This window comes from Anopheles ziemanni, chromosome 2 (genome assembly GCF_943734765.1).
Source record: "Anopheles ziemanni chromosome 2, idAnoZiCoDA_A2_x.2, whole genome shotgun sequence".
NCBI classification, from domain to species: Eukaryota; Metazoa; Arthropoda; class Insecta; order Diptera; family Culicidae; genus Anopheles; species Anopheles ziemanni.
In genome coordinates this window covers 55,761,402-55,773,150 of record NC_080705.1, presented here as the reverse complement: position 1 = coordinate 55,773,150, position 11,749 = coordinate 55,761,402, and the positions used below count along the sequence as shown (strand labels likewise).

Here is an 11,749-nt window from a genome sequence, read left to right as displayed (position 1 = left end):
TCGATTAATTGAAAGAAGATGAATTCATTCGATTTAACAACAATTGTTTCATGAAGCTGACTCATCGGAAGAAACATTGTCGAAAAGACGCAAGACGCATCTGCAGCGTCGAGCGGTGCCGCGTGTCTCAGGTGTGGGTACGGCGCAGCGTGTTTACCAACACACATGTCTAAACGCGCTTGTTTATATCGTGTGGCGCGCGTTGTATCCATTTGTTCGTACGGTTGATTTTTAACCTTTGCTGTTGGGTGCGTCCAACAGGTGGCTCAATGGTCTAGGGGTATGATTCTCGCTTTGGGTGCGAGAGGTCCCGGGTTCAAATCCCGGTTGAGCCCGATATGGGTTTTTTTAGTTGGGAATTATATGGAGGATGATGATTTGTTTTTTCTTCAAAATCCGAGTATTGATATAGTAAAATACAAATTTTGTTCCGTAAAATTCCCATATTGTTTGCTCGTTTACTATTTTTGCGTAAAATACTGAATTGTGTTAGTTTTTTTTTTTGTTGAGATTATAGAGATTTTGACCGACAATTGTGTTAGTTCACTCTAGGCGTTCAACAAGTGGCTTTAAAATATAATAGAGTTTTGGGCATATCCCTTACAACAATTAGTTTCGAAGGTTATTCAACAAAAGTCATTACCATTTAGCCAGTGAGCCAATATTATATCAGCCTAACCGGGATTAACATGAGACTCTCACAGTTAAATAAAGCGACTGAATCTTCCGATCGTGCTAAGGCTTTTAATAAAAAAGGATTGCATGAAGTTCACATGATTGGAATGCAGATTCTCCAAAGAATCGGTTCGTCTAATCGGGCTAGGCATGTTATGACCTATGTAACCGAATTGCCCAGACTCAACCCTTAATTGCCAGTAGTTCTTTTTGGTTCGATATAAATTATCTGAGAATAATTAGAAGCAGGTTTTTTGACATTCTTTTAGCCTTAAGTCTATCGAATAAATCATTTTTAATACGCTTCAGTTCAATAGGTGTAATATTCAATACCAGAGAACAGTATGTTGCAGAACAGTAACAGTGTCGTTAGTATAATGTTTTATTGTTTTGTGCAACTTCTACTTGTAAACGGCAACGACTTTTATCACTGTCCTTTGACCACGTGTGCATTGTTGAGGGTGGAATTAGGTGTACGTGACCAGATTTAAAACACATTTAGACAAAGCAGTATTTCATTCATGTTTGGTCAGAAATCATAGAATATGAAACGTCCTTGATTTTTGTGCGCCTTTTGTCTACCGTTGCTGTTTGCGAAAACCATGGCGAATATTCCCCAAACGAATCAAATTAAGCATTCCATTTACGTCGTATTTTTCGATGATTGCATTCGGTGGGCAACGGGCTCATCGCGTTTCGTTCGGTGCAATCAACAACAGCCTGCTGCATCTACGATCGATTTGTCCCTAGCGCTCCAGAGTCGTAGGCACAGGCAACATGTGGGAGCTTTTTCACTTCCACCCTTCGATAAGGGCTAGCAAACTAGAACTGTAAACGGGAACCGAGACATCGGCTTGGACAAACGTTCATCAACATCGCGAACTGACCCATCGTTTCCAGGTTTTGTTCCATCGATTTGATTTCATCGTATTTTTATTCCTTTTTGGCTAGCGATCCTGTTGAATTGCTCACGGCATTAGCGCGTGTGTGTACCGGTTTGAATCGAACACCTGGAAGGTCCCCCAGTTGGAATGGTGTATCATGTCCACCATCGAGGAGCGAACGGCGTATCTGGATAACCCATTGTTCAAAGGACACATCTACGGCAACTTCAACCCGTTCTACGTTACAATCGCCATCTGCACCGTCTTCGGCGTTCTACTTATCTTGCTGAACATCATTTGCTGCTGCTGCTCGAAGTACAAAACGTACTGGCAGGACCGGAACACAGGTATTGGAAGAGCCGGAAAATGTAATTGTGTGATTGTAGTTTAGTAGAGGGTCCGTGTATTCATTCTATGTGATGGATTGATCTATCCTTCCTTTGAAGAAGCTTTAGTAGACAATACTATTCAACTACAGAAATTCTCTATTCCTGTGTCAAAACTGCATAACACCTTCGGTTTGGTGTATTAAAGTTCCTGTGAAGCAAAGCCCTGCTTCTTCGATGAAATAGTATTTTTTTAACTCGGTTATTTAATTAAATTCTAGGCAATCTGTGGTTAGTGTCACTTTGGTCGTCCACGCCCCACAAACAACCGCCACTTGACTTAACGGAGCTGAAGGACGCCAGTCACTTCCAACCAGTCAACGTAAGTGATAATGTAAAGTTTATTCTGTTTTTATTCAAAGTCATTATTTAGATAAACATTTATCGTTTCTTCTATATGCGATAAGATTACACTATTATCATAGATGACTTTTTATAAGCAATGAACAGTGAATGGTAATAATCAAACAAAACTTTAAATTACTTGTGCAAACACAGTAGAACTTTAGAATAATATGTAGAATGTGTAAGAGCAATTGGACACCGACAAACATATACTAGTGGTAACACACAAGAACTGTTGGACTTGTAAACATATTGTACACCGTGTATAATATATCAAATTTGATATCTTATCTCCAATTTTGGATGGATTCCGCTACGATGTGCAAAAGGTACCGGAACAGACACATTTTTGAAAAATCCATAAGTTTTGTGTTATAAAAGCATTGAACATTTTTTTATGAAAGCATCGATAGAACGATGCCAGGCATGTGAAGGGACAATTAGAAAACATCACTTTACATCTTCAATGTGTTGCTAAATTGGTAAAAAAGTGAAATTTACAATGATTTGTTATCTGAATTGCCACTTTTGATGGTGCTTCGCTGTGAAATTTCGCTCAATGCAAGGTACTGAATTAGATTTGAGAATGTAATAGACAACCAGTTTTGCAACAAACGTAACCACCGCCAACACGAACCCTCCTACGAGCAGGAGTGCAAATCCTCCAAGTTTCGGGGGAAGTGAATAGCGATGGCATATTCTTGGGGTGTTCGTCCTCTGCAACGATTTCCAAATTGTGGTGCAACTGGTCGTAGGATTCAATGTGCTCGAAGTTTGTCACGTTGAGCGGTATGTTAGAGGGAGACAGCGTCCTTAGGTGCAACTCGTTAAACGAACGTCGACAGTAACTGTGCCGAACAGGATTCGCGCGGGAAGACCAGTATCCCTACATCGACGAAGATCACGCGTTATCCGATCTTCGCTCTGCAAGATTATTCAAGTCCTGGGTGAGCCGTAGTTCGTTGATCGCCACAACAAATCTAGCCGAGTGATTCCAGTTCCCTTTGGCCGGCAGGAACTGTAGACGCAGAAACACCTGCTAGGGGTTGCGTTTCCGGCTCCAGAAGCAGATACAGTGAACATTGGTGCTGCAGGTCGGCACTACATTTAGTGCTACTGACGACCCGCGGGAACAGCGGAAATTGAAGCAGATACCGGTATAACACATCGCGCCAGAAGTTATCGTGTCCTGAAGGCTGGGAGATACACAGCGCGTGCCCGGTGGTAACTCGGCCCTGCTCAGATACGGCGTGACAAACTGGAGGCTCTCGAACGTCGGCAACGCGGCCAAGCCGAGGTGCCGAGGCGAAAAAAGTCCCTAGTCGAGCGAGGCCATTTTTCACCACACGGTGGCCGCTGATTGGTGTGGGCCTTTCGGTACGAATCGGTATCAACGAATGAGCTATATTGCTCGCCGGCGGGTCGGCCAGATTGGACTCACATCGCAGTATTGGGACCATCTCTGCAGGGAGTCGTTGCGCGAGTTGCGATAATTATCGACGAAAATCGGTCGGAAATTGTTCTCCAGGGACGATGAGAAAAATAAGGATACAGGTTGCACACCAAGTATGGAATTGTTTTGTCAGACAATAGAAGAGAATTCATTCGAAAGTTAAACAAATTGAAAGTGATTTAATTTTAATTTTAATTTTGTATAATTTTATACCGTTGATTATATTTATGATGCCAGCTTAAAGTTACAATGAGCTGATATGCTGTTTTCTTCTATAAATGTTTGGTAATTGCTTAAATAACATCGTTTTTAAACTTGAAGGCCAGTTTTGAGCTTACCATACATTTTGTGTTTTTTGTGTGCGTTCACCAAAAATGGCTAAAGCTTAGCAATTTAGTATCCTAACGGAAATTTATTTCTCGCATGGAATGAAAATTACTCCTAAGTTAATGGTAATTAATAGTTTAGTATTATTTTTTCTATGCTTTTGTTATCCGAGTCAGCAATCGAAAAATATTATGCTGTAGGGAAGGTAAAGCGTTTTGTTTAACGATTGTTATATATAGCGTTTCCCGGTTATTGCTGAATACTATAAGCATAATATAATAAGCAAATAAGCAAATGGTTATTTCATAATTTTGCATTCAACCGTTTAAAGTTAAAGCTACAATTTATCTTTTTACCAACCGAGGAGGAATCCCGGTAGCAGGGTGTTAAATCGTTCTTTCTGTTTTTCTTTTTGTCACCACACCGAATACCGCAGTGCTATCGCTCGTTCGCACCGGATCTGGTGGCCAATAATTGATGGGTAACATTATTTAATTAAAATTCTCATCTCTAGCACCGCGGGCTCGAGCCGAACGGATGGGCTAGGCGTCTGACCGGATCCGCAAAATTCGCGCTAGGATTCGAAATAATCCACCAGCATGGCACCGGCGGCGGCACACCCGTTCGGCAATCCGATCCGTTGTTTCGAGGTGCAAAGGACAACACCGGAACGCAGGACTGGTGGGCGGGGCGACCCAATTAATGCACTTTGCTGCAGTCCAATGCAAGTCGGGTTCTATGCATAACCGACACCTGCATACACATACTACATCCCATGGTGGGCGGTGTTTGCAACCGGTTGAAAAGCGGTCAGCTCCCCCAAATTTTCCACCGAGCAGCGGTTCATTGAACTGTGTGGTACCGGGGGTGCCTGGAGGCGCATGAAAAATGTGGCCAATCTGATTCGTAATTCCTTGAGGGCAAGAAAAGTGACTCTCGCTGAGCCGATCGATCGTCAGCCTGGTCGGCATCTTTTTGACTCGTTTGGTGGACGCTGCTACTTCCCTAACGATGATGATGACGAAAGGCTCCCCCGGGGAGGATGGATGCTGCACGGTTGCCGGTTTTTGCCCTCGAAGGCCTCCTGCCATGATTTGCGTAAGCCTTTCCGATCGTCGGTGATTTCGGTTCTCTTTCGAAACGAGCCAGGGAGGCATTTTTCTCGCTGGCAGGAATGCAAGCGATACTTCCGGGCTAATTCCGGCTCTCCGGACACCGGATGGGGGTAATCGGGCAAATCGTTCGAAGATAATCGGCGATTCTGCTGTCGTCGTTCAGCAGCTAAGATACTATGGTGTCTGTAATTAAAATTAGGTTTTCCATCGACGAAAGCTCCGGAACGTTTTCTCATGTCTGTTTTGCTTGGTGCAAAAATACCGGCGTTAAAGGTGCCATATCGCTTGTGATACGAAAAAAAACACTCAAATTGTGAAGTCCTGTTAGGCAAATTCTTATTGTTATAAACTTATCAGATTTTTTAAGGAAACGAGGCGGTATAAGATCACAGCCTCCGTAAAAAATGTTCTAATTACGTTAAGTAGCTTTATCATTCTAATTTTATGCAATACACTGTTCAAACCGGTAAATGGAACTCCTGGAAAAAGAACAATTGTCTGGCTTTGCGGTCTCTTTAAAGTACTTAGAATCGATAACTATGAATTTCACTTATATATATATAACATCTTCTTTGTCCATCTCTTTACGAAGTATGTGCTATAAAGAGCTTAAAAATTGGTCACCAAGTGGTACAATGATCAAAAAGTGCAAATAGTCATCATTTTGACAGCCAATCACTGGAATCACTTTCTGACGATGAATATTAAATACTGAACCATTATTGTATGTACACAAAAGATGAATTTTGAACAATTATTTCACTCTATGTTTAAAGTATGTTACACTGCTAGACGGAACAAAATATACGATATCTTTCTATTAAATACATATAAATGTAAATCTGAAAAAATGGTGGAAAGTTGTCTAGTTATAACTACAACACTCAATAGGGTCACAGCAGTCTCCATGTTGCGTACATATTTATCCTTCCATAAGTTCGTGCAAAGTTCTCACGAAATATGAAATAAGTAACTTAACATAAAAACGATCTCAACAGCAGAAGCACAGAATTAAGATATATGGTCGTTTCTGATTTTTCAATCATATTTTTGGAATTTGGATTATAAGGATAAATGCGTACACAATACGGAGACAACAAAAACAGTTTTATTGGTGGTTTAAAGAGTTTTATTGAATAATTTTTATAATTTTCGGAAGGATTTTTTTTTAACAATGAAATTCGTTCATAGAAATATTTTAAAGTGTTCTTCAGTATAATTTTAACCAAAATAAGAAAGGCAGAATTTTCGTCTTAACCGGTATGATTTTTGTGCCATCCAATGCAGAGCATAACTTTTCAATTACTTACGCTGCATAAGTGATGAATCATACTTTAGGCAAAGCACGAACGAGAAAGCTCATGATTGCTAAGGCATTTCTTTTTGTCTTAAGTGTTGGACATAAATAAGAAAACGAGTGCAAAAGTATGAAAATAAAATATGTACCGATCTTTGCATAGAAAAACGTCCTGCAGAGATTTCCCGCTGAACGATAATTGAGTTTTCCTTCTCTTCTTCACTTACAGCCCGACGTCGAACGCCCAGTGGAGTACACCGTTTCGCATCATCGACCCCAGTACCACCAACAGCAGCATCCGCGTGGATCCACGCCCCAGGGTTTCCATCGCGAAGAGTACGTGGAACTGCAGCAGAAGCGCGAGAGCGACATCTAACCAAGGGGACGACCGCGTGCCAGAAACACAGGATGGCTTGGTTGGTCGCGTACCCGGCGGTGGCCATGTTGGCGATGTTCATCGTCCTGGTCATCATGCTGATCCTGCGGTATGGGGCGCAGCTGTGCCGATTGCGCCACCATGCCCTCCCGGACGATCAGGATCTGCGCGACAAGGCGTACGATCAAAAGGTCAGCTACGCTTGACGTGGCTGGTGCCGTTCGACACTGATGCCAAATGCCACCGCTACTTTCCATGCATTTCGTAATATCGTTTCCTTTTATTTTTGAACCCCATTTCTATCGCTACTATGTAACCCGTTAATCTCAGCGAATATTTCTATATCTTGTTTGTTTTTCAATGACGTCCATGAGTAGGAAAAATCACTCCTCCAGTTGTCGGGTTGGTTTACCTCAATTTTGAGAGCAAATTTAATCATATCAGGTAGTTAGATTATAAAGATATGTTTGAAACTATTCAAGATGCCTTGTTGAGGTGGCAGTCGAAATTCAATTCTCTCGAACAATATCCAATGAATCTTTTATGAGTTAAGATTAAACAGATTTAAATCCTTAAATGTGTCAAGGATAAAATTTACTCGTCCATGTCTGTCTTATAATGAAACGTTCTCCGTCCTAACGTAACGTAATCTTTCCATTACTTTAAAGCTATCGTAAGAAACTTTTATAGGACTGTACAACACCACCCCACCGGGGGTACGCTTTCCCATTTCCTGTGGGAAGTTTATCGCAAGCAATAAGTAAAATGTATTGAAAAATAAAAGAGAAAAACATATATTACAATTTGTATTTTGAAAGACGTTACGAAGATGCACAACATGCACAACTGTTTACTGCATGATGGCCATATCCGGCGCAAGGTTTAAAAAATGTGTTCATTTATCCATAAAGGAATACCCAGAAGGAGACGGCAACACGATAAACGCACCCCATATGTAGTGTATTGATTTTATATGACCATTTGAATAAAACAGAAATCTGGTAGTGAAACAATTATCTAAACAATAGTGAAGAAGTGCCCATAAATAGTTTCCGTAATAAAAAAATCTTTTGAAAAATAACTGTATTTTTTATAATTAACCATGTCTGGTTGGTGATATCACCAACTTATCGTTTATTGTATTCAATTTCAATTGAATCGGTCTTAGATCTGTTTCCCATTTTTTATTAAAAGATATTAAAAGAATAAAAAATCACACGAAAAAAGTTATTTATCAGTAAATATATGTTTTCACATTTTATTTCAACGTTTCATCTCTCACCGTTTTTTTTTCTTTGCCTTTTGCACGCACAATCGTGCGACTTTTCTGGTTTTCTGTCAAATATAATTCAACCCCTCGTTTGCTGCCTTCTCGCGAAATGCCTTTTCTCCTCGAAAGTTTTTCGTGTTCTGTTGGATGGTGAATACTTTTAGCTGCTACCCTTTTCTTTATGTTTTCTTCAGATTCGGTACGTTTTGCACTGTTGTCTATTTTCCTGTGTGTATATGTTATTTCGTTTCGTTACTTGCCATGTAGGCTCTGCTATATTTTGTATTTTGTTTCGGATTCGCAATGTTGTTTCATGTTAAAACAACAACTGTCTCTTATTTCATATTGTGTTATTTCTACTCACACACCTATCGGGGATAAAAAAGAAAACGACATAAAATAAGTAATTACTCACACTCATGTGGAAGAGCTGTTTTCTAAATTAAAATGTTAATTAGCAAGTCAATACAACCGTTTTTACTGCTATTTAACAGATTTTGAAAACCAATAACCTATTCAACATCAATCAAAAAAAATAGTTTTGATCATTGTTATAAAAATAATTTTTGACAAATAATGTTTCATAAATTGGATTCGAATACAATGGATTTTAAAAAGAGACTGCTTGGATTCAAAAAAAAAAGGACATCGCACTGCTGCAAAAAAAAGGGCATCATAACTGCACATTCGCTTCGATCACTATACGATCATTTTGCGAACTGTAATGTAATCCAACAAGTGTCCATCCTCCGCGTTTTATTTAGATAGTTCGTCAGTTTGTCCGTCTCCCATCGGTTGTATTCGGTGATCAGTTCAGTCGGGGGTTAGAAAAGTTGCGGTTCGGAAAAGTTTGATCAATTTGTACGTCGTAGGCGTCAGTACGTAACATCCTTTTTATAGGACCCATTGCGCTTTTAGTTGGGCGCTTTTTCAACGATTCGATTTTCAAATTCCGAGCACGTTTGCCGTCAGTTCTTCTCCGTGCTTCGCGAAGTATTTCCCGTATTTTTGTTGACTTATTTGTTTGTGCATTGTTTCTCTTCCTCTTTACTCCAATTTCCTGTCTGGTTTTTACAAATATATCTCTGATTGAAGTGGTTCCCGATCCACCTCTCAGTTTCGCGACCCTGTGTATTTATCTGTATCTTTTTTTCTTTTTGCGCAGCGTGTTTCACGAAATGCTTGTGTGTCCCGATGCGCTAGGTTTGTTTTAAATATTATTTGTCACAATAAAAAGTCTTTATTTCTGCTATAACCAATCTACAGAAGGTTCAATAATTTTCTCATCACCCACAGCATGGGCGCTGGCCAACATGTGCTTGATAATTCCAACTGCTTGCGATTCTGTTGCTGCTTTCTCTTTTGTTACCGGAACAACGGTGTCCAAGAGATATTTTCTTTCCTCTTCCGTTCCGTTTGCATCCCCATCCTTTTCCGGAGATTCACGAATGTAACGTAGAAAATTTTGACCATTTCTCGTTCTCGTTCTCGTTCATTTAACGCTATTCATGCCATGCGTTGTTTGTTGATATAAGTTATAACCATATTTCTTAATTTAAAGTTTTATTAGTTCCATCCTCTTTATACGTTATACACCGGACATTGCCATTTGATTTGGGCACGTGTATGTGTTTGTTTGCGTTCTGACAAAAAAAATACCTTAGAGCATAGTCTTATGCCATTTCGCTCCGATTTACATGTATGTGGGGTTCTTTTAAGGTTTCCAATATATATTCATCATTTATGTTTATCTTCATCCCGGGTTTTTAAGCTGCTTTACGTTACCATCATGAGTGAGTGTTCTTACTAAAAACTAAGATGCTTTCTATTCATTACGGTCGTTTGCTGCTGTTTCTTTGTTTAATGGTTGATTTCTGCAAATTTTCCACATAAAAATGATCTTACTACGCAGTGCTAACGGCTCTAAAAAATCCTCCACTCGTCCGCACGTTCCAATACAAAATCGACCACCAACGAACGGTTCCCGATAGAGCAAAACTTAAATTGAAACATTTTTAATTTGGTCGAATTATGTTCTTCTGAACGAAAAACAAAAATGTAAGTAATTAAGTCAAACAAAGTAACAATGTGATCTTTTGTTTTGAGTCTAAATTCGTTCTGTTTCAGTTGTGGAGGAGATATTAATAGAGCTTGCTCCAGGGATGTCGCCTACCAGTGTTACAGTTCATGTCTGCACCGTTTCAACACAGAACACAAAATTACACGACCAATATTTGAAGTACATTGACAAAACTGTCGAAAAACTAATTTTCTCCCTTCTCCGCTTAAACCAAACGAAGCCAAACCCAAACTCTCCGCATCTGGTAAAATAACGCTTCCAGCAGCAACAGTCTTACGTTGAATTGTACTAAAACATGTATATATTTACGAAATAGAAGGAAAAATAACTGCTTTAGCAGTTTATTATAAAAATAAAATTAAAAAAAAAACTCACACCCACCATATGAAACTTCGTTTTCCATCGATCCTTCCGCGAGACACACGCCATCGCATTTCTCTTCCCGTTTATGCTTTCATTCAGATATTTGCCACTTCGCCTACTTCGTGGGTTCGACTAAAGTATAATCTTAAGTTAGCAATATTATCATCATCATCATCATCACCATCATCAGTATTACCTTCTGCATCATTCGTGTACGTTCGTACGGTGTTTAGCATCGTTATTCTGGAGATCTACTTTATTAACAGAAACACTCACAAATACTATTTTCTACTTTTTGTGTTGCGTCTTGTATCATCACCCATCTCTACCACCCATCAGGAACTGTCACACACACTCGCATTCTTTGTCTCTCTCCCTCCCTATCGCTCTGTGTCCATCGATTTTTCGACCTTTTCTTCGACCTTCCTAATTTCCTCGTTATGTCACTCTTTCGTATCTTTTTTAACGGTCCTACTCGACCTACCATCCACGGAACGATGGTCGCTTGTGCCGCATGTCCTGAAAATTCTTTTTTTTTTTTTTGCGAAGCCTTTCGCAACTTAATGTTGGTCTTGATTGTTTGTTTGGCCTGTCTAGTGTTGTTTGTTCCTTATATCTTTCCATCAACGGGTTGTCCCTGATCCAGACGAATTGTCGACGTGCAATTGAATTGAATATTCATCAATTACAGTTCATGTTCAATACAAAACCAAACCCAAAAAACGAAACTATTCAAACCAATTCTTCTCGATCGTTTCTCCTTAGATTCTCTCGAAAAATCATCCAACAGTTGCTGTTTAAGCTTATAATAAGAAAAAACAATGTGGCGCGGGTGGGGTTGCGTTTGTTGTAGTAAATTGTATATCACACTTGATAGTCACACTTTGAAGTTATCGTTGTACATTATAATTTCTTGATTTTGTGTTTTTTCTTCTTTTTGTTACAATCAGTCTATAGCGTTAGCGGATCCTTTAGTAACGGAGAAGTGGATTTCCGTGTTCGAGGGTATTTTTTTAAACTTTCTTTCCTGTCTTAAGTGTTTTTGCCACCATCTCCTCCCACCATTATCCCGATTCTCTCAATGGACAGTGCGAGAGTATCTCAATACGAGAGACAGCGCGACGAAACGGGTTCCGTGTCGAAAATGAAAAAAAAAAAATATATTCATACACAAAATG

At 39.7% G+C, this 11,749-nt stretch overlaps 2 protein-coding genes and 1 non-coding gene across 3 annotated transcripts; all 3 read left to right on the top strand.

The window, feature by feature from the left end:
- Positions 1 to 263: 263 nt before the first annotated feature.
- On the top strand, positions 264 to 335 carry Trnap-ugg (transfer RNA proline (anticodon UGG)). The gene has a single exon. It is a non-coding gene; the product is annotated as a tRNA-Pro (tRNA).
- Positions 336 to 1,632: 1,297 nt separating this feature from the next.
- On the top strand, positions 1,633 to 6,858 carry LOC131287290 (uncharacterized). Its single transcript, XM_058316328.1, has 3 exons — positions 1,633 to 1,906; positions 2,167 to 2,267; positions 6,712 to 6,858. Exons 1-3 carry the CDS (start codon positions 1,717 to 1,719, stop codon positions 6,856 to 6,858), a joined length of 438 nt encoding a protein of 145 aa, XP_058172311.1. The 5' UTR covers positions 1,633 to 1,716.
- A 32-nt stretch (positions 6,859 to 6,890) lies between these two features.
- LOC131287301 (uncharacterized) lies at positions 6,891 to 7,730 on the top strand. The gene has a single exon (XM_058316339.1). It carries the CDS (start codon positions 6,891 to 6,893, stop codon positions 7,062 to 7,064), a length of 174 nt encoding a protein of 57 aa, XP_058172322.1. The 3' UTR covers positions 7,065 to 7,730.
- Positions 7,731 to 11,749: the final 4,019 nt, after the last annotated feature.